The sequence below is a fragment of the Lissotriton helveticus genome, chromosome 12, assembly GCF_964261635.1.
Source record: "Lissotriton helveticus chromosome 12, aLisHel1.1, whole genome shotgun sequence".
Lineage (NCBI taxonomy): Eukaryota > Metazoa > Chordata > Amphibia > Caudata > Salamandridae > Lissotriton > Lissotriton helveticus.
The window spans coordinates 11,593,334-11,612,261 of NC_136073.1; the positions used below are offsets into that span (position 1 = coordinate 11,593,334).

General features: G+C 44.8%; 1 protein-coding gene across 1 annotated transcript in view; it reads right to left on the bottom strand.

The window, feature by feature from the left end:
* HCN2 (hyperpolarization activated cyclic nucleotide gated potassium and sodium channel 2) overlaps positions 1–18,928 on the bottom strand; it is a 185,672-nt gene that overhangs the window by 17,010 nt on the left and 149,734 nt on the right. Inside the window, exon 7 of the mRNA XM_078669320.1 lies at positions 14,361–14,525. Coding sequence (XP_078525446.1) covers positions 14,361–14,525 — 165 coding nt within the window. The remainder of the gene's footprint in view (positions 1–14,360; positions 14,526–18,928) is intronic.

An 18,928-nucleotide genomic window follows, 5' to 3' on the forward strand; every position in this document is an offset into this window, starting at 1 on the left:
AAAAATGACCCACGCGGGTATTGGAGCGCTTTACAATATACAGTTATTAAACATTAGATGGCTGCGGTAGTATACATACATTCGGTACTCGCCATTCAATACAAAAGAGGTAGATAGGAGTATATGGGCAGCATAGGGGACCAGCAGTCATCAACGAATGATCCACGAAGGGATCGGAGCGCTTCACAATACACAGTTATTAAACATTCGGTGGTTTAGGTGGTATACATACATTCAGAAATTGGCTATTCAATACAAAAGAGGTGGACAGTAGTATATGGATAGTCTAGGTGACTGGTAGTCAACATAGAATTAAAGTCTTAGGATGTGAATTTGTTCATGTGAAGCATTTTTTCTTCTTTTTTGAAGGAGGTAAAGGAAGAGATTCCACGTACCACTGGAGGTAGGGAGTTCCAAATCTTCTGTGCAATCCCTGAAAAAACTCTGCAACCAGTTCTCTTCTTATGGAAGGATTGCGGTTTCAGTAGTAGTGAACTCGCACTTCACAATTGTCTGCATCCTCCCGATCGCTCTAGCTTTAGAGCTAAGTAACTGGGGGTATTACTATGCAGGGCTTTATGGGTCTTGCAAGTGATCTTTAGGTGTACTCTAACCTCGTAGGGCAGCCAGTTCAGGGCTTTCAAGGTTGGAGATACGTGTTTATTTCTTTTGGTTGCTGAGACCAATCTGGCCACTGCGTTAAGCAACTTCCTCTGTGGGGCCAGCTTGTATTTGGGGAGACCGCATAGAGTGGTGCTTCCATAGTCTAACCTTGGTAGCACAAGGGCTTGTACTGCCATTTTTAAGTCGGTCTGTGGGAGGAATGGTTTAAGTTTCTTTAGCATACTCATGGTGGAGTCATTGATTTGCGCCTGCATGTTCAGGTGTTTGTCTCTGGTGACTCCCAAAGATTTTGCGGAGTCAATGATGTGCGGAGCATAATCAAAGGAAGTTAGATGCTTCAACCATAAGTCTATCTTGGGTGTGTGGGTGGGGAGATGAGAAGGAATTCTGTTTTTTGGGGGGTTAAGCATGAGGTGGTTGCCAGTGAGCCAACTTTGAGTATTCTGTAGAATAGCGTTGAGGAAGACGAAGTCTTCTGGTGAGGAGATTTTCATATACAGTTGTGTATCGTCTGCATACAGATGATATAGAATGTTCGGAGAGTTCAGCGCGTTTGCCAGGGGCTCCATGTGTAGATTAAAAAGAATGGGTGAAAGTGCTGATCCCTGTGGAACCCCTAGGGTCACCGCGGAGGGTTGAGAGAGTGATTGCTTCATCTTGATTCTTTGTGTTCTGTTATTTAGGAAGGAGGTGAACCATTGTAACACTGGGCCAGTAAGGCCCATCCTTCGTTCCAGTAGGGACACTAGGTTGTCATGCTTTACTGTATCAAAAACGGAGGATAAGTGCTGATTCGTTGTGATCTAGCGTTTTTAGTATGTCATCCATTATGTGGGTGAGTGCAGATTCCGTGCTGTGAGCATAACGGAAGCCGGATTGGTGTTTGTCTAGCAGGTTGTAATTCCCGATGTGGTTACATAATTGTATTTGTACACATTGTTCCAGCAATTTCGCAAAAGTGGGGATGTTGGATGTAGGGCGGTAGTTTAAGATCTGAGGAGAGGGAGTCTGATTTCTTTAGTATAGGTGCGACCTGCCCTACTTTAAGACAGTCCGGTATGGAGCCTTGCGTCAGAGAGGTTTTACAATCTTTGACCATAGGGGTAGAATAGAGAAGGCAGTAAGGGGTCAGAGAAGTGATTGGAGGGGTTAATCGCTAGAAGAGTGTTATAGATTTCTTGTTCAGGGATGGGCAAGAAGGTGTGCCAAGAGGCATTGTTTTTTGGGGTTTTGGTCGGAGTAATAAAATGGACCTTGATCTGAGTGTAGAATTTACTATCCTGAGCAATAGGTGGTGGAAAGGTCTTCTTAGATAGGATGCCGAGTTAAATGGATTTTGTATTTTCTAGGAAGAAATTGGCAAGTTCATCACAATTGGGTGTAGCCGAATTGTTTAGTTCCATAGAGTTAGGCGTGTTGCGCACTTGATGATTGACGATTTCGAATCATTTTTTGGGGCGGTTAATGGCTCGGTTCAACTAGGTTTTGAAAAAGTGTGCCTTAGCCTGTAGGATCTTCCTGTTGTATGAATTCCTCAGCACTCCAGTAGGAGGGGGCATAAGTCGAACTGTGGTTGTCTGGGTCCCCCCCATCTTCAAGAAGGCGAAAACGGAGAGTTGTGATTTGCCTCGCCTTCCCCACCTGAGTAGTGGAGTTGGCAAAGGTGGGCACACCTCTCCTCTTGGTTTTCCCACTGATTCTCTCTCCCAGAGTGAGGGTTAGAACCGGTGGAGGCCAGTTGCAGGGAGCAGCAAATAGCTGGGTCAATAACAAAGACGGGAAGCCTTTGAAGCTTCCCCTTCGTGAACCCTGCCCATCCTTGGGGAGGAAGCTTGGCACCTCTGCCCAGGGTGTGCTTTGTTTCAGGACTCTGAGAGCTGGATCTCTCGACCCAGGGGTCTAGAAACATGTCTGGTGGTGGCAGCTGGCAAGCAGCCAGTCAGCCAGGACACTAGTTACATCATTTTTCAGGGGGCAACTCTAAGATGTTCTCTGAATGCATTTGGCATTAAATCCCACGCTGGCTTCAGTGTGGGTTTAATGTGCTGAGATGTTTTATACCAAACTTCTCAGATTTTACTAAAGCCATGATGGTGCTGTGGAGTTTGTAATGACAAACTCCCGGACCATATACTCTTTATGGAAGTACTGCACTTATAATGACTAAGAATTGGTTTAGACACTATAGGGGTACAGGGCTCATGCATCTGTACCCTCACCAGTGGTATAGTGCACACAGCTAGAGGGGTGGTGTATGTATACTAGAGCGAGTGACTGTAGGCACGGCACACAGGGGTATGTGCCATATCGACTCTTTACTTTTCTCTCCACCAAAACACGCAGCCTGCCATGGCTGTGTGTGTTAAGGTGCAGGGCCTCTAAGGGTGGTACAATAAGTGTTGCAGACCTTCGAGGCCTTCCCTACTCACAGTGCCCTGGGTACCCATGGTATCTTTTACAAGGGACTTACATGTGGCCAGAGAGGTGCCAATTGGTTTTGCAACAGTACAGTTTTAGGGACAGAAAATAGGCCCTGGGCACCTGGTTGGCGGGAGCCCAGAGCACCCTTAATCAAAGAGCATCAAGATTAGGCAAAAAAAGAGGGGGCAACCATGCAAAAAAAGGGGCCCTTCCCCACAGCATGCCGTTCATGGTAAAAGATCAGCATGACTGAACTGGAACAAAGCAAACAACCGGAGCATGAGCGGTTCTTGTTTGCAGTGTTTGTTCTTTGTGTTTTTTAAAGCATGAAATGTAGGCTCTTGTTTTAAATGGATGCGAGGATTAATTTTGTGCTAAAATATAGTGAGGAATGCAGATTTCGCATTTCACGTAATTTTCCTGCGCTTTGACAAAATTCTGCAAATTTTTCAGATGGTCAAAATCTGAAAAGCAGATGTGTTTTTGGGAGGGGAGTAGAAATATATTTGAAAATGGATGAATAGTGACACGCTGTACCCATCCTTTCCTTTTTGCTGTGGTTTCTGGTTACTTCGCCAGCCTTTTTAGGTAGGCGTTAGCTAAGACTTTTTGATTTTAGTATAATTATATTTATAATACAGTGACATGGAGAGACTTTCAGCCAGTTGAGGTCAACTGCGAATCTGAACTTCGACAATCACCGTCTGTTAGTAACCGGTTAATGATGTGAATTCCTGTTTTTTGAAGGCCTTACAGACTGAAACCACTCCTAATTCAGATCAGGTCAAACAAGTGCTCCTCGTCTTAACCACTGCATTATGTGTTTACTTCAAGGTTATGTAATGTCCTAGCACATAAATAAATTCATTGTCGTATTAACTCATTTTGCTCCTATTTTAGCCTTTTAAATCTACTCCAAACCTGAAACTCAAAATCCACTACGTGGAATTATTGGCGAACTACCATCTTCTTCTAATAAAACACTTCTTCCAGAGGTCAGAGTTTTAAAGTTGTCTATACTAACAACCAATCCCCTTTCCTCTCACATATATATATTAATTTACACTTTTCTGTTTGTCTCGCTGTGCATGATGGCCCTGGATCCCTGTGGAGTATCTTATTCTCATCTTGTGGAAATGGTTTTGTATTTTCTAATAAAACCTTGTCTATTACGCACTATATCTTTTTTACTTGTGTTACGCACTTTTCATCTTTTTGCACGGTTGCTGGAGCACCTTCGTTCCTAAAATCTTTACCTATATATCCCTTAGTCTCAAGAAGACGAGATGTATTATGTAGAGTAAGGTCAAACTAATAGTATGTATATGTTTGTATTGTCATTACAGCCTTGAGGAAGTCACGGATGTGACGAAACACGTGTTGGCTGTTTCAAGGACTGGATCACAATATTACGATCTTAAAGAACTCACTGTGACCTTAAGTGTTTTCATTGCTGACAAATATTGTATAAAACGCTTTCAGCTAATTTTGAATATTTACTGAATAAATCGAAGATTGTTTTGATAACTAAATCTCTTGTGTTTCCTTTGCTAAAGATAAATTCAGACTCATTTGTCTTAAGTAAATGTCATATACATGAATTTTAAACACGAGGCGTGCCGGGGTATACCCTGTTGTTGTATTTCAGTTTCACAGGTCACTGTTGGGTTACATGTGTTTTCTGCACCCAAGGTAGTGGGGTGTTTTCTACCGTGAGTGGTCCCATCTAACTTTTTACATCATTTCATTGTTATTTGTACTTAGAAGTCTATCTTCATGTATTCAACCACTGATGTGCGACCCTTGTATCCACCAATACCGTGCTCTGATCTCTATCTCTCTTCATCCGTTGGTCTGTACCTATGTCATTCACATTTAGCTTCTGCTCTCTGCAGCATGGGACACTGGGTCAGCCTACCTCTGCCGCTGGCTAACATTTAGCCCTATCACGGGGAGGACATCCACACACAGGCTAGTTGTTTCAGTGCCAGTGTTTTTGTTTTCACATGATCTCATTGAGATGGTTGTATGTCTAAACAACTACTGCCTAAACCACGGCTTCCTTAACCACGAAAGCCTAACCACAAGATTTTCTCAACCACTACCTTTTTTTAACACGACTTCCTAAACCACGAAATTTAACATCTCGTGTTTTGCCAGTAGATGGCACTATTGTAATTACAAATCTTCTTGAGTAAACCACTCGTAAAAAATAAACCGATCTAAATCAAATTTTATTTTTTTTACAACGCATACCAGTATCTTTTTTTATTTTTTATTTTTCCTTTTTTTGGGGGGGGAGACCCCCCCCCAGTCCCACCTAATGTTCCCCTAATTCTGAGGAGTGTAGTGGAGAGACTCGTGGTTCAGGGAAGTCGTTCTTAATGAAAGTCGTGGTTTAAGAAAGTCGTGGTTCCGGCTTCGCTGTTCAGGTAAGTCGTTATAAAATTATCGTTGTTAAGGATGTTTCCCCAGTGAGATATCTAGTCACAGATTCATTACCTTAGAATTGTCCCCAGGCACCAGAAATGTTTTCCAGCAGTACCTCTGCGCGTCGATAGAGGGTGTTGAGCAACTCTGTAACTATGTTGTCCTCTGGATGTGATGTTGACGAAGTCCTCCCCTGATGACAGTTTTTTTCTTTGCTGTGTAAACAATGCAGATCTGATTAGCGGTTCGTCAGGCTGTTTTTTTGCCTACTTTGATGGTTTTGTCTAATGGAACTGTGTGCCTTTACACAACTTTTCAAGCTTTGTGGATGAACAAATATCTGCCGTAGACCTTCGCTTGGTTTGCGTGTGGTGCCTTGGGGCGCACCATGACTCAGAAAAGTGCGATTTCTGTTGCCAATTTTGCCCGAACGCACTGAGTGTCGCATGAAGCTCCTAGTGGTGTGGATGTCCTTCTTCCAAGACTTCCTGTTGACCTCTGTCCCCTTCGTGCTCTATGGACTGCGTGCGAGCCGGATCCAGGAGCTGTTCCTGTGGACCTCACCCTCAACGTCCCAACGCAGGCCGTTGAAGTCGCAGCACCCCCGTCTTTGCCACATAAAGCCTGTTCCCGACCTTCGTTTGAAGAGTCGGTGCACTCGTCCAGCCTGTGCCTCTCAACCTTACCTGGAGGCGGGGTGATTCTGACCCAGATGAGAGAATATTACAATTCTCTTCATGGTATCTTTGGGTCTTCACCTTCCCTTGGAGTGCCCTAGGACCCCAAGGTGGTGCACAGAGCTGTGACTGTGTCCACATCAGTGGGTTTGCTCTTGGCTTCAGTTCGGCCTTTGGAGTCCAAATCCGTTTAGATGCCGGTGCAGCCCTTTTGGGGGTCACCACTTTTGGCACGTGGGTTTGGTCAGCCAACTCCGATGACGGCTAAATCGCTGCTTCTCCACCACTTCCCCTCTCCGATGCCGCCTCTTCGGTGCCGGATGGCATTGGATGTGATGCTGGTGGAGCGACCCATCTCAGACACCTTTCCTTGGCTCTCTATAGCCCCCCTCCCCCCACCTGTGGTATTTCCTTCTGAGGAATATGATTATAGAGGTGCTGGTGAGGATTTTGAGTTTCACCACCCCATCTCTGACACTGCCCAAGCTCCTATGGAGACTAGCTGGGTGAACCTAAAGGCGTGGGAGTCTTCCCCAGCCTCAGGTCTCCTGTTCCCTCCTGGTTTGGCTGCAGAGGTGAGCTCTTCTCTGGCGGATATGCTCAGGTGAGTTTCTGTTGTTTTGGATATGACACTTCCTTCTGTGGAAATGATGACAGATCCCTTAGTTGGCGTCTTGCAATAAGGTAAATCAGGTGTAGAGCCGGTGCTTCCTTATAGTGCGGCTTTATTGGACATTTTGTGTGGGGCTTGGGCTAAACCCCATACAGGGACCCCTGTGTGCCTCTTTATTTCTCACAGGGACCGTTTGGCCCCCGGAGATCCAGCATGTCTCCTCAGACATCCAAATTATATTTTTTGTGGTATGGCCCGCTTTGGCTGCCCAAAATATCGACTCTTTTCCTACTGTCCCTTCAGACAGAGAGGCCGGAAGACTAGACGCTTGTGGCAGGCATATTTTCTTCTCCACCAGTTCTGCACTGCGATCCCTTCATACTTCTCGCGTCCTTGGACACTTCTCCCATACCTTGTGGGACTCCTTGGAGTGTCAGCTGCCCTCTCTTCCAGATGTGTCCTGGAGCGATTGTTCCATTAATATGGGGTGAGGGGTAAGCAGCTAGACTAATCATTCTCTGTGGGATGTATACCACTGATTCTGTACGTCGGGCGGTGGCTTCTTCAGTGGCACAACGTCGGCGTGCCTGGTTACGCACCTCTGGGTTTTCGGAGGCTGTTCAAGCGACCCTTATTGATATGCCTTTTGATGATGCCAGTCTGTTTGGCGCAAATGTGGACTTTGCTGTCTGGCGATTTTGAGATGGTCATGGCGGAGCAGACGTTTAAGTCTACCGTCTGCACCCCTAGTTCGCCTGTTCTGAGTTTGTTGGGTGCAAGTCCCTTTTTCGTTCTCATATGAGCCATTCCTGGGTGGAGCTCATTGGCAATTCTGTTCAAATCCCCTTTCCATCTACGGGTGACACCTGGTGTTACTGTCGTCTGCAGGTACTTTTATTCTTCTTATACTGTTGATGCTAGGTTGTGGTTCCCGTTATCTGGGACTATTGTGTGGTTCTATGTGTGTCTGTTCTTACATTCTTCTTTCTGCAGTTAGTTTTCTACCCAAGTTTGTATTCTGTGGAGGGCCTTTTGCTTATGTTGCGCTTAGTATCCTGTTTAGGGACGTCTGTTTATCTGCCTCAGAAAACAGTGCTTGTGAGTTCTGTCTTGCACCAGTGCCCAGCCCCCCTCCTCTTCTATAAGTGTGATCTCTCATCACCATGGGGCATTCCTTCCCTTTATGTGGTGTCCTTCTGTCCTTAGCGGAAGCAGCGGAACGAGTGTGTGATCCTTGGCGGATTATCACCTAAGACACTGTCTCCCACTTAGGTCCTTTATTAGTGCGTTGGCACTTCTTATTATTCTGCTCTCACTAAGCATTGGCAAGGCGGCTTCCTGCCACTCTTCTTTCGGTTCCTGTTTAAGCTATAGCTCAGCGCTGCATTGGGTATCAAAGGCCCCCCCTCTGATGCAATAGTTTCTCTCTCGCCACTGCCGCAAGGTGGCTCTGGGCCACCGACCTTGCCGCCTCCTCCCAGGAGAGGATGTAATTACTTGTTATGTTTTGGAATGCCTTGTTCCCTTTTGTCCTATAGGCATCATGTATTTGCCAATTCAGATCACAGCATTGAATTTGCTTACTGTATTGGTTGATTTCCAGGTGCCGCCGTCTCACCACTTTTGTTGGTGGGGTGCCTAATTTCCATCTTCAGTTTTCCTTCTGGAACACGTGTCCCTCTGACATTATGGTTCCATCTGTTTTAGGATTGGTTTCCCAGGAGGATGGGGTCTTGCTTAACCTCCTTTTTCTCTTAGACCTTTGAGGGATAGAATCCTTATCAAATCTTGTTCTACCAACCACACCTCATTTTATTAATTCCCTCTGCTTGAAGGGATTGTTTCTCTTTTTCTCCCTCTCTTCCTTATGAAGATGTGGGTCTTATCTCATTTTTCAAGTGTGGTATATTGGAGCTTGTGCTTTGTATATATCCGGTCTCCTGTTGAGAGATTTCTTACTGGCCTCAATCCTTGTTGGCTTTTCCATTTCTTGGGGCTTGATCCCCATGACTAGGAACTCCATCTTTTATCGGAAGCTTCAGTCTGGTATCTCTGCCTAGGGGATGGAAATGGGTCAGCTCTTGGACTTTATTTCCGTTGTATATTTTTAAGGACCCTACTGATGTTCTTCATAGAGTTTTCACATCTGCTGCTAGCCTTGTCAGTCAGTAGTGTTGGTTCATGGGTGGATGCCCTCAACACCTCCTTATATGGTAAAATATCTTTACTTTTCACTCCATTGCTTTTGCAACTTTGGTCTGTTACCAATGCATGTTTGTGTTTATCTCCATCTTTCGATGGATGCCTCGATTCTTTGTCCCTGCACTGGTCAGTCTCTGCTTGCTGAGGGATGCCTTACCTGATGGGGGAAGGATAATACGTTTGGTGTATTCTTATAGACGAGTATATATGTGAACACTATATACACAAGTATGTTTTGTGCTCAACTTGTTTCATATCTGCTTTTGAATCGATGCCTTTCGTGATGCAGGGTTTTCTCTGTCAAATGTTGTTCTTCTTGAGATGCTTTGTTCAGCGTTAAAGGGGATCTCTTGCTCTCTCCATCGTCAATGTGCATTGAGATTACCTTTACTCTGCGTTTCGCAGACCTCATAATTCAGTGGTAGGGTGTTGTCATTGTCCACCCGTGGTTTGAATATTTTTGTTTCTGTGAAGTGTTTTCTCCATTCCTTTTTTACTTAATCTCTTCTGTGGAAAATGCTTTCCACACACTTCTCGTGGTCTCACGCTCCCTCCGGGTTTCCCCACAGCCTTACTTCCAGGGTTGGTGTTGCGCGGGTGTCTAATTTTAAGAGGAGGAATTTGTGGCTTGATCTGTTTATCAGATGAATGTTACTTCTAGAAGAGACAGGATCTAGCCACAGATTTCTTAATGACCCACTTATCCTCCCTGTTACCTACAAGATCCTATTTGTTTACGCATTATGATGGCTTTTTGGGGCGGAATTTGTAATAGTTTGACACATTGTTCCCATAGGCGGCTGGGTTGTTGGCTTGAAAAATAGTCTGTGATTAGATGGGCTCTGTCGATGGTGTTTGATGTCCCGCTGTTAAATAATCTTAGAATTCTCCCTAGATTATTATCTGTGGCTAGATCCTGTCTACCAGATGAAGGTGTTAATCAAGGTAAGTAACTTAATCATTATTTACTTTGAGGATGCACCAACACAGGCACATTCCAGTTTTCTCAGTTCCTGTGTTATACATTCCTTTTGTAGTATTTATTGGACTGCTGCTTTTTCACACCATGCCAGGGTGGTCTATCTTTGCAACTCTTGTCTGTGTTTTCCCCCATTCTTCTAGGTTGGGCCGTCCCTGAGTTTATATTCTGCTTCACCACTCGTATCTTTCAACTTCAACACAATCTCTTTGCATTCTACCACTTTTGTTTATTCCCCCATTTGGTGATGATGGAAGAAACTCAACACTCCCAAGTACGACAGAGAGCAGCAGGATGTGTCTTGGAATCTGATGAGCGTTGTTGTCCTTCCTCTGCGGCAGCAAGAAACACTTCTTCCCAATGGTGTTACTGTTTAAAAAACTTTTTTGTGTGGTCAGTTGTTCTGAATATGTGCACCCCAGAATATTTTTGCCATACACCCTTTAATTATAATGGCGAACAATTCAATCTGAGAATCAGGTTGAACTGTTCGGCCAAGGAAATTTGAACTATTTTTTGGTGGAAAATTTTCCTAAGTAAAGTAAACTTTACAAGTGTTTTTTGATTAAAAAAAGGGAATGAAAGACAATAGTCTCCCCCTACACTAGATTATTGGTTATGTCATAAGCACACCTATCGAAGTCTGTAGCGGGCTTTACCAGCCATTAAAGGGCGGTATAGCCCCGCTACGGAGGGCTATAAGAACACTCTACCCTCTAGCGGGCAGAGTGTTAAAGGCCTCTTAGAGGCCTTTGTAAAACAACATTCTAATGTTGTTTTGGGGCTTTTACGGGCCCGTGGAAGCTCTCCAATTAGTAATATGTGTCAGAGTACCATTACACATCTACAATTTTTAAGGATTAATAATACAAATCACAATTAAGCTATCAAGGTATGGAAGAGGAAAGTCAACTTAATTAGACACTACTTAATTGCAAAGAAAAAAGTTTTCTAAATAATTAAGCTATCAAAATATGGAGACGTGTTACACTGATAATACTTTGTCTCAGACCTTCTATATTATGAAGATTAATTCATACAATTCTAATGTCTTTAACCTGTCCTGTCAATTACCTAACCTCAGTCCATTAACACAGTAAACTAAAAGCAAGAAATGTGCCCTGCAAAAACATGAACAGTAGATGATGACTACTCATCTCTCCCATAAACATTTGGTATTATTCTCAAAAGGAGCCAAGGGTTCACTACACACAGAGTCTGTTGGCCATACTCCATTCAGTGACTGGCGCCACTCCTAAAAGGCCTAGTCCTTCTCACATTAAATTATTTTCTTTGTAATCAGAAACTTAGTAAAACAATGGGATTAAAAACACCCCCCCCGCCCCCAATTCACAAGTCAAACTGATGAAAATGTTACAATTACTTTTAAAACAGGAGGACGTTATGTAGTTTCACAGCTACTTTTAAACCATTCCAATCTTTATTTTCCAAACAGCTGGGATAAGCAAGCAAACCTCTATCACACCTACAGGAAAACAAAAATTCAAAGAAGGTGCGGCCCGATGATTCATCGCAAAGACAATGACAGATGGTGGAAACATCTTACGAAACTATTTGCATCCAACAGAACCCTAAGTCTAAAATGTCTCCCATGGGTTCTTAACACACTATAAATAGGATTCAATCCCAGGGCGCGCCTGGATCACGGCATCCTTTCTATAGGGGTTTGAAGTGGATCAAGCCAACTCTTGAGGGACGCTGGGACAGTGAAGAAGGCAGATCTTCCAAGGCTAGAAAAGTTTGTATATACGCAATATTCATGATAATGAGGGGCCCAGCGCAAACGCCACACAATCACGTCTACACAGTAAAAGGGAAGCCAGGGTGATACAGTATGCTACATACAATCTTAACCAATTTCTTCACGCATCTTGAAATTACTACTGGGTGAAACTCGTAATAGCTTACAGAGCACCCTGTTTTCTTCCACCTGCAAATTGGTGTTACCCCCATGTCAGGGCGGGGACACGCCTATAAACCTGTGTGAGCGAGGGGATGGCTTATCCCCTATACATTAAAGATCAAACCAGTAGCACACGAGAAACTTGAACAGTTGTTTACCAAGAGTGCCAGGGGTAATAACGTATAAATGCTGGAAATGGTTCACTCAGTCCTCCGGGGCGACATTACAATTTGAAGCTTGTTTGTCAATATTTACTCCCTTGCAGATGTGCCCAAAGTTCCAGAAAGCGGTAGAATGTTTTACGGATGCAAGCCTGGACCAGCGCATCCTTCTCACACCACCAAATCCTGTGTATCAAATTTCCTACAATTGACTATTTCCACCCTGTTCTTTGGGGGTTTTCTCAGGGTAAGGTGTAGGTTCCTACACAACAGCCTACATCAAACTATGAAGCCACACCCAAGTCGTTTACCTAAACCTTCTTAGCAAATCCTACAGAGACAGATGGATTTACTACCAGCTGCCTGTAAATCTCAAAGGAGAGGCCGCTTCAAACATTGCTCGGATTGCCTGCCAGGAACTTAAGAAAGCAAGCAATATCTGCACACCTTCTCGCCACTCTACTCAATTTGTCCTCAACATTTATCTAAGAGTCAGCCGCCAAAGTACCTCTTACACCCGTCGACAAATAATTCACAGAGAGGTGGAGAGCATTATGGTCGCACAAAACACGGCCATCAACAATTCTCGTGGACAAATTTCATAATATAAAAGCGTGACGGTGGAGCAGAGATCTCTTCCGGTCAATTTAGCAGCCTTCCTGATATGATCAAGGAAGTCTACGGCATTACACAGGTTGTAATTAACAAGCTCAAGGGAAAGTGTAGGGCTCCTGATAGTAAAATCCAGTGCATCCCCAGCTTTGCGTTAAAACCTCCTGCAACCATGAAGGCAGTGACCCCGTAAGGGTCACCTCGGACCACCTCTCAGCCTTCCACACCAACTGAAGAGTCACAGTGGAGAATATACACCAATAATTATTTATTATATTCGCTCAGAGCGGGACCCGTCTGCCCAGTCTCGAGAGAGTGCTACAGAGGGAACTGAAAGAAAGTCAGCATAAAGACACATTATGTACATTACTTGGTTAATTTAGGACATACGCACAGTGGAATTGTCCAAGCAGATGTAGCTGAACAGAGAGAGAGAGGGGGGGGGGAAAAGAAGGGTTTCTGCTTTCATATCTTCCACAACTCATGCCGGTCCAAAGCCGTTTCACCCTGGGCTGCGATCAAACTGCCAGACAGGTGAGAGAGGGCCTTTATCTAGTGGGAAAAATCTGCACTGGCACTAACAGTTCTTTATTGCAGAAACAAAACTTAGCAAAGGGTATTTATCGAAACTGGAAAAGATTAGTTTCGAACATTGCACAAAATGGAATCTAAAACAGAAAATGGTGCAGCGAATGTTAACATTTATTGTATTGTAATTGCATTTATATAGCGCTTACTACCCCTGACGAGGCGTCTAAGCGCTTTTTCGATGAGTAGCACGCTACTCCGGGACCCATAGATGATTAGTGTTGAATTAGTATAGTGAAACATGAAACTACATTTTAAGTGGTGGATAGGTTAGTCAGTTATTTGGAATGAAAGCTGAAGGATAGAGGAGGAAAGAAGGTTTGTATTTATATAGCGCTTGTTACCCCTGATGGGGTGTTGAAGAACGCAACTCCGGAAACCCATAAAGGATTACGTGACCATCAACGAGCCTAATCTAACAACCAACAAGTTAAAACTTCCGCCTATACACAGAGGACTGATGCAGAAAGAAAAGAGCTGTACATTTCTTACTAACCTTAGAAATCATGATTATAAAAGTTGACCATTTCGTGACCATTTTAGATAAAACACCTGGATAAGTCTACCTCCTGTATCACTCCTAGTTATACAGCATCCAACAGTAACCTTGAACCAGGTTAGTAGACCAGCACTAGCCCGCCCTGAGATTGACGGAAGGAAATGTCAATCAAAACATACAGAAAGACATCCCCCGTGGCCAAATTCTCCTACAGGAAGACAATGTCAAAATACTGGGCCAAGTCCAACCGAGCCTGAGATCGAGAATTAACTCCTGCAAATTTCCAGATGAGCACGAAAGACAGCGATACCACGAGTACTCACCAGTGTGGACGTAAACATGGAGGCTGTCACGTAAATCAATGACACATTCGGGGATCCCACTTGTCTGTGACTCTTTCCCTCCTCTATGGTCCATTCTATGCTCTCCGACAAATCTCCCCCTACACGAGCCATTCATACTCCCCGATAGCTTACCTTTTCCCCATTCCTTTAACTCTTAAGCCCCTTCTCCATGAGCCGGTCCCTACTCCCTGATGAATTCGCTTTCCCCCCCAAACCTTTGCCTACTCCATGACCAGTCTCTCTCTTCCATGCACTTTACCTCTAGGAGGCTGTCCCCTGCACTCACCAATCCGGTCCAGTCTGTCGATGGCCACGGTTTCGAAAGCCCGTCTCATCATGGGGTACTCCTCCAGCACCTCGTTGAAGTTGTCCACGGAGAGGGAGTAGAGGCGGCAGTAGGTGTCAGCCCTCACGCTGGCAGTCCGGCGGCCCCGCGTCAACAGACAGATCTCTGCAACAAGAACAACATAAGAGAGGGGAAGAGATTAGGGACGGCAAGAGGGCGTTGAAAAGCTGCTTTCTGCCAGGTACATCGGATACCAGAAGGAAGTTCTGAGTTCCAGAGACCATCTTGTGGCACAAACACGCTGGGGTGGAGGGACAATAGAGCCGCTCATGGACCACGGAAAGCCGAGTCCACCACTAGCAACTGACCCTTGAGCTTTAGAGTATGCATCCCAGGGGGTCACCCCAATACTATCAGAGAGAGGGATCTGATCTCCCCATTACAGAAAGATACATACAACTTTAACCCAAGACAATAGGATACCCGAGTACTCTGTGGTTGAACAAGGGTCCATCCTAGAAGACTGAAGTTGGAGCAACTTAAAACTCTAGGGATGAAGGAGAGGGTTTCCACAATACTATGGGATGTGGAAAGAAGGGTTTCCACAATACTATGGGATGTGGAGGGCAGGGTTTCCACAATAATATGGGATGTGGAGGGCAGGGTTTCCACAATACTATGGGATGTGGAGGGCAGGGTTTCCACAATACTATGGAATGTGGAGGGCAGGGTTTTCCACAATACTATGGGATGTGGAAAGAAGGGTTTCCACAATACTATGGGATGTGGAGGGCAGGGTTTCCACAATACTATGGGATGTGGAAAGAAGGGTTTCCACAATACTATGGGATGTGGAGGGCAGGGTTTCCACAATACTATGGGATGTGGAGGGCAGGGTTTCCACAATACTATGGGATGTGGAAAGAAGGGTTTCCACAATACTATGGGATGTGGAAAGAAGGATTTCCACAATACTATGGGATGTGGAAAGAAGTGTTTCTACATTACTATGGGATGTGGAGAAAAGGGTTTCCACAATACTATGGGATGTGGAAAGAAGGGTTTCCACAATACTATGGGATGTGGAAAGAAGTGTTTCTACAATACTATGGGATGTGGAGAAAAGGGTTTCCACAATACTATGGGATGTGGAAAGAAGGGTTTCCACAATACTATGGGATGTGGAGGGCAGGGTTTCCACAATACTATGGGATGTGGAAAGAAGTGTTTCTACATTACTATGGGATGTGGAGAAAAGGGTTTCCACAATACTATGGGATGTGGAAAGAAGGGTTTCCACAATACTATGGGATGTGGAAAGAAGTGTTTCTACAATACTATGGAATGTGGAGGGCAGGGTTTCCACAAGTCTAAGGAATGTGTGAGAGGTTACATAGGCCCTGGGCACAAACACTTCCATTTTACATGTTAACGTTTAAAGTTGACATCTTTTAGAATAATTACTTAGAAAACACATTTGCTTGTGCAAACTCAAGATATAATGTAGTCAGAAATGTTTTGCTTACAGTTACTCGTATCAGGCATTAGAAGATTCTATACAAGGACTTCGTACACTGCACAAATGTCGTCTGTTCGGCAAAAGCTCTGGAGGGCTAGAATAAACAATAACACCAGAACTCATGGGTCCAGTTTATTATATAAACTGCGAAGACTCTGTGCAGACCGAGAGGCATCTCAATGGGTTGTCGACGGTCACCCCAAGCCTGAATTCCAAGCACCATCCTGAGAGGCAGAGCGGGCTGTAGGTCCCCAATGACATACGCCGGCAAGTAAATGGGGAGTTTGGCCACTGAAAGGGATCTGGCTGAATAGTACAGCCTATTCTCATTAGGACAGGAGTACACTTGTATGTATCACTACAATAAATGCCAAGGTGCAATGGTTCATATTCTTTACCATCTGTGTAATGCTAGTTACCTTGTTTTGTTTCCTTGTATTAATCATTGCAGTGCACACATTTTATACAAGAGTCCAGTTGCTTCAATAAATATTTGAAAAGCCAATCTGTGTACTTCCTGTGTCCTCCTTTGGGCGTGCCTGAGATACTAACAAAAGGGGTAAGATCTGTTTCCCCAATTTCCTTGGGGGAATTAGGGTGGTCATGTTCTGAAGCTGCAGACATCATCCGGTGCCCTGTCCGTTTAGGTGGCACAGATGGCGCACCTTGAGCGAGCCAGGTACCAGCTCAACATATTCTGATGTATGTGTGGAATCAGTCCTGCATAGTTTTGACACTTATGTTGCCCAAACGCCAGTCTTACTGAGAAACTAGGCACTGTACAACAGATGAAGGGAGGACCGTTCACCCCAAGATCCTGGGATGGCACGAAGGGTGAACCCCTGTAATGTGCAGGTGGGAGTGTTTTCATTGGGTCCTCGTGCGGTCTGAGGTTGCAAGGCACCATCCTGTGTGGGTCTGATTACTTGCCTCTGATATCCCACGGTCACAACCCTTGTGCACTCCAGTAGGACAGTGAAGTCACTATATGGGGGCACTAGACTCTCAGGGTAGCGATGACGAGCAGCCAATACCACCTCCAAGTGGAGGAGAGGTTTAGACAATCGCACACCGTAACGCAAAAGCCCAGGGTTCGTTTATGTTAACAATTAAAGGAAGAATGTGAGTTTATCATAAAAGATGTAAAATGAAGCAGTTACACCCCAGCCGGTGCCAGTGCCTCATGGGGCGAACACATGACCACAGACATCTTAATATCGTTTACAGAGATCGCCTTGGATTTTCAATTGGCTAACGACCCGGGGCAGTGAAGGATGTCCTCAGACAGGCTCACCCGAATGTTTCTAAGCAGTTCTCAGTGAATGGGGAAGAGCTCGGCAGACAGCGAAACCCTAAGGGGTTTATTTACAATCTCATTGCGCCACCCCAATTTCACTTTTTCCCATATAAAAGTGACACGATGGCGGCACAGGGGGCTTGTAAATAAGCCTGTAGTATCCTGTCTGTATATCATCTTCCCCAGGGGCAAGGAGTTTGAAACTTTGCTACTGAGTATTCAGACAAAAATCATCCCCTCCCTAAACTCACCACTCAAACAACGAGAACAGTCCCATGAAAGTCAAAATGTATATCGAAGGTTCCACGGTCAGTGCCAACAGGGTCTTGGTGCTCCCTTGATGGAGCTACTGAGGTCCAGCGATCATTGAACGGGGGAGGGGGTGACAGTACAGAGCCCAAATGGCCTTGCCATCTTTCGAAGAAGTCAAAAATGTTGACAAAATATGGTAGCCTCTAAGCATAGACTAAGAAACCCCCCGAAGGTACCAAACATCTGGGACACCTCTCCATATACAGGGCGATCACAGGACTGGACTCAACAGCTTGACCAGTTCCAGTTTGGAACTGGGTGCATTGAATTATGGTCCAACTGCAAAACCTGTGGTTCTCCTGAACCAAAGGGGATAAAGAGATGCTTTGAATGATTCTACACTCAGCAACGGACAGGTTAGGAGCCGACGGGCAGCTGGCCCAACTCAAGCCAATCGAAAATGGAGAAAGTTTTCCAAAGAGCAGGCTCTGTTTTTCCTCATCCAGTCTGCAGGTGAAGTCAGGCAGGCTCTGGAAGTTTCATACATGGGTCTCAATTCTCTGAGATGGAAATGCTGATCCATGTAGCATCAGCGATAATCTGGAGGCCAAAGGTCTTCAACAGGGAAGTTTGGCGTGAGACGTAGGTACTGAAAAGGACAGGTTTAGGGCTGTGGCTTCAGGGAGATCGTTGACAGGTGACTGTGTAAAAGGAGGGAGAGATTCAGACCGAGCCCTGCCGAGGGATGCATTGGAACCTGTTCATCACAGTGTTGTAAATCCCAAGGCCATGCACTGTCGGATGAAACGCAAGACCATGTCGACAGTGACCTCACGTCCCCAGTGACCACCGGCAACACCACAAATCCTGTATATTTTGGAACCAGAGGACAAAAGGTGTTTGGATTTCAGAAACTCATGGTTCACGTGTTCAACAAGATTTTTAGATGCACGGGCAAGCAACGAGACATGACGGGTAGTTGTTGAGAATAGTGATATTGGGTTAGATTTTTCTGGCAAGGGAAGTACATGCAGAAGGGATTGTAGCCGACAAAAGGGAAGCGTATTAACAGGTGGTGGACGACAATGTCCTCCCTTAAGGCTGAGAAGTAAGGTGGACAAGAGTTTTATGGGAAGCGCAGCCTGACAAGTGCCATTAATAATCAAAGGAGCAAAGTTTTGTAGGCAGTGGTCAGATGTGGCTGGAAAATTAAAGATATTAAGACGGGCTTGGGTAGGACACCGTGAGTAAATATTGGCAACTTCATTATGAAAGAACATCGATTGTTCCAAAACTCAAGCAAGGGTGGGACTGGTTCAGCACATTTGTTGAGTTGTTTATGAGCTTTTGGGGATTTCTATTTTTCCTCCACAATTAGCAGCATTGCCGGTAAATTTACAACATTTTCTCACAGCATCTTTGTAAATAGTTTTGGAGTTTAGGTTACAGTCCTTACATTTTTTTGGGTAAGTGCCGTCGCTCACAGAATGGAGCAGACCG